At 64.5% G+C, this 2,075-nt stretch overlaps 1 protein-coding gene across 2 annotated transcripts in view; it reads right to left on the bottom strand.

The window, feature by feature from the left end:
- The window catches only part of CUNH1orf159 (chromosome unknown C1orf159 homolog), an 8,085-nt gene extending 6,107 nt beyond the window's left edge, over positions 1-1,978 (bottom strand). The window contains exons 1-2 of one of the 2 annotated variants that reach the window (XM_011386033.2): positions 1,489-1,978; positions 1,247-1,322 (exon numbers count right to left, since the gene is read on the bottom strand). In XM_011386033.2, coding sequence (XP_011384335.1) covers positions 1,247-1,322; positions 1,489-1,566 — 154 coding nt within the window. In that variant the 5' untranslated portion in view covers positions 1,567-1,978. The remainder of the gene's footprint in view (positions 1-1,246; positions 1,323-1,488) is intronic. The other variant, XM_023526445.1, reaches the window with a different exon arrangement.
- Between the last annotated feature and the right edge of the window lie 97 nt (positions 1,979-2,075).

Here is a 2,075-nt window from a genome sequence, read left to right as displayed (position 1 = left end):
GCCACCCCTGCCCGCCCCCTCCCCCGGCCGGAGGCCCAGAGAGCTGCCCACCCCGGAGCTGGGAGCAGGCGGCCACCAGTTTGCAGACGTTCCACGCTGCCAGCTGCTCCAAGGGCGGGCAGCGTGTCTCCGCCCCTTCCTGTTCCCTGACCCCGACACGGCATGGAGGCTGAGTGAACGCACACCGTGCCGCGGGCCGACGGCCAGTGTGGGCCCTGGGCAGGTCTGGGCACGAGCCGAGGCCCGCAGGCCCTCCATGATGAATTTTGCCAGCGTTCGATCTACGTGAATGGGTCGGTGTGAGGAGGGCCTTTCCGCAGTGGCACCGAGTGACGGCCTGAGGAGCAGCATGGGCACAGCTGAGACCAGCGTGAGATCCCATGATGCTGTAAGAAAGGCCCAGCCACAGGGGCCCAGCACGGGGCCCAGCACGGGGCCCCACGCAGTGTCACAAACTGGTGCTTGCTTCTTGGGACGACGGGGCTTCTCCTCTAACTGTGGGCTGTCACCTCCCTTGGTGTTCCTGGGCAGGGGCGGGCCACGGGGGGCACACGGCGGCTCCTGGCACCAACAGAGCTGTGTGGTGTGCAGGGGCCGGGCGCAGGTGGCTAGACAGCAGGGCCCGTGACAGGGCAGGCCTGAGGGGCTGAGGCGGACTGGCCGAGGCCCCTGGGAAAACCGCCTGGCCCCCGGCCAGCAGGTTTGCAGCGTACCAGGGCGGTGGGGACAGTCACCCCCTGGCAGGGTCGGGAACTGCAGAGTGTGTGGGGACCTTGAGCACAGAGGGTCACCCAGACCTGTACGCACTGCGGGCGAGGTCTGAAGGCGCATCCTTGGCCTCCTGCCTCAAGGCCTTTAGTCTCAAGTTCCCTGTGAAAGGCCTGGGGCCACCCCGCCTGCCACACTCGCACGGTGATTGAGTGGGTTGGGCCAGGTCGACTTCGAAAGCAAATGAATCTCGCTGTGGCAGAGGGGGCTGACTGCAGACAGGTAAGTCACGCTTCGCTAGGAACCAATAGCCGTCTGGACAGCAGGCGAGTTCTGCCCACGTCTCAGAGGCTTATCTGCCTATGAACTGCCCCTCCCTCTCCCCTCCCCCAGCTCCCGGACCCCCTGCAGCGTCCCTCCTGGGGGGCCTGCATGCTCCTTGCTCACAACAGGTGGGTGTGGCGAGCTCCAGAGCATGCGCCAGCGGCCGTTCTGGTAACCAAGGCTGGCCTCGGTCAACGCACGCCTAAGTGCTTACCTGGGCCACACAGGCTTGTGCCCGCGCAGGTGGTGTTGACATCCAGCACGTCCACACAACACTCGGACTGCTGGCCCTAAAGGGGACACGGCAGTCAGCCTCCAGGCCCCGCAGCAGGCAGCGTGGCAGGACAGGCAGGCCAGGCCCAGGGTGGCGTCCACAGAGCAGGCCCCTGAGCGCTCGTCCCACACCCACAGCTCTAGCCTCTGCTAGTCAGTGTGGGGTGACTGTCCTCTGCTTACCAAGGCTAAGTGAGGACACATGGCCATACCGCATGGCCACTCCCTGGGACAGAGCTTGATGACCGGATACACAACCATTCTCCAGCACCCAGACCCCCAAAAGCCATGAAAGAGAAGCCGTTGGGAGCCCCTGGGGGGCAGGCTGGCAGGGCGGGGCGCAGTCCTTGGGCCCGTCCTGGCCCACGGGTACTCTATGGTTCACGCAGTCACCCCGCCGCCGCCAACCTGGCCATCACTGCAGGCCTGGCCTGGGATGTGGCAGGGCTGCGCCATCCCTCCGTGTGGGGCTGGGGCCTGGAGCAGGACCACAAGTGGGCAGGAGTCATTTCAACCCAAGAAATTATGTGTATTTGCTGTCATTTGCCAGATGGTAACTTGGAAAACTAAGCAATGAAAGCTGCTGAGTCCTACTGCCCATCCCAGACTCCCGTGGAAAAGAGACAGGTTTTCTAGATGTGGTAACACGTGGAGATAAACCCAGGTCCTTGGCCTCCACGGTTCGGGCCTGGGCGGCCAGCACGGGCATGTCTGCCCTACTTCGAGTGAAGCCCCTGCTCTGGGCCCAGTCACTCCACTGATGTCCTCTG

Source organism: Pteropus vampyrus, unplaced genomic scaffold, assembly GCF_000151845.1.
Source record: "Pteropus vampyrus isolate Shadow unplaced genomic scaffold, Pvam_2.0 Scaffold875, whole genome shotgun sequence".
Classification (NCBI taxonomy): Eukaryota; Metazoa; Chordata; class Mammalia; order Chiroptera; family Pteropodidae; genus Pteropus; species Pteropus vampyrus.
This window is presented reverse-complemented; position numbering and strand designations above follow the sequence as displayed.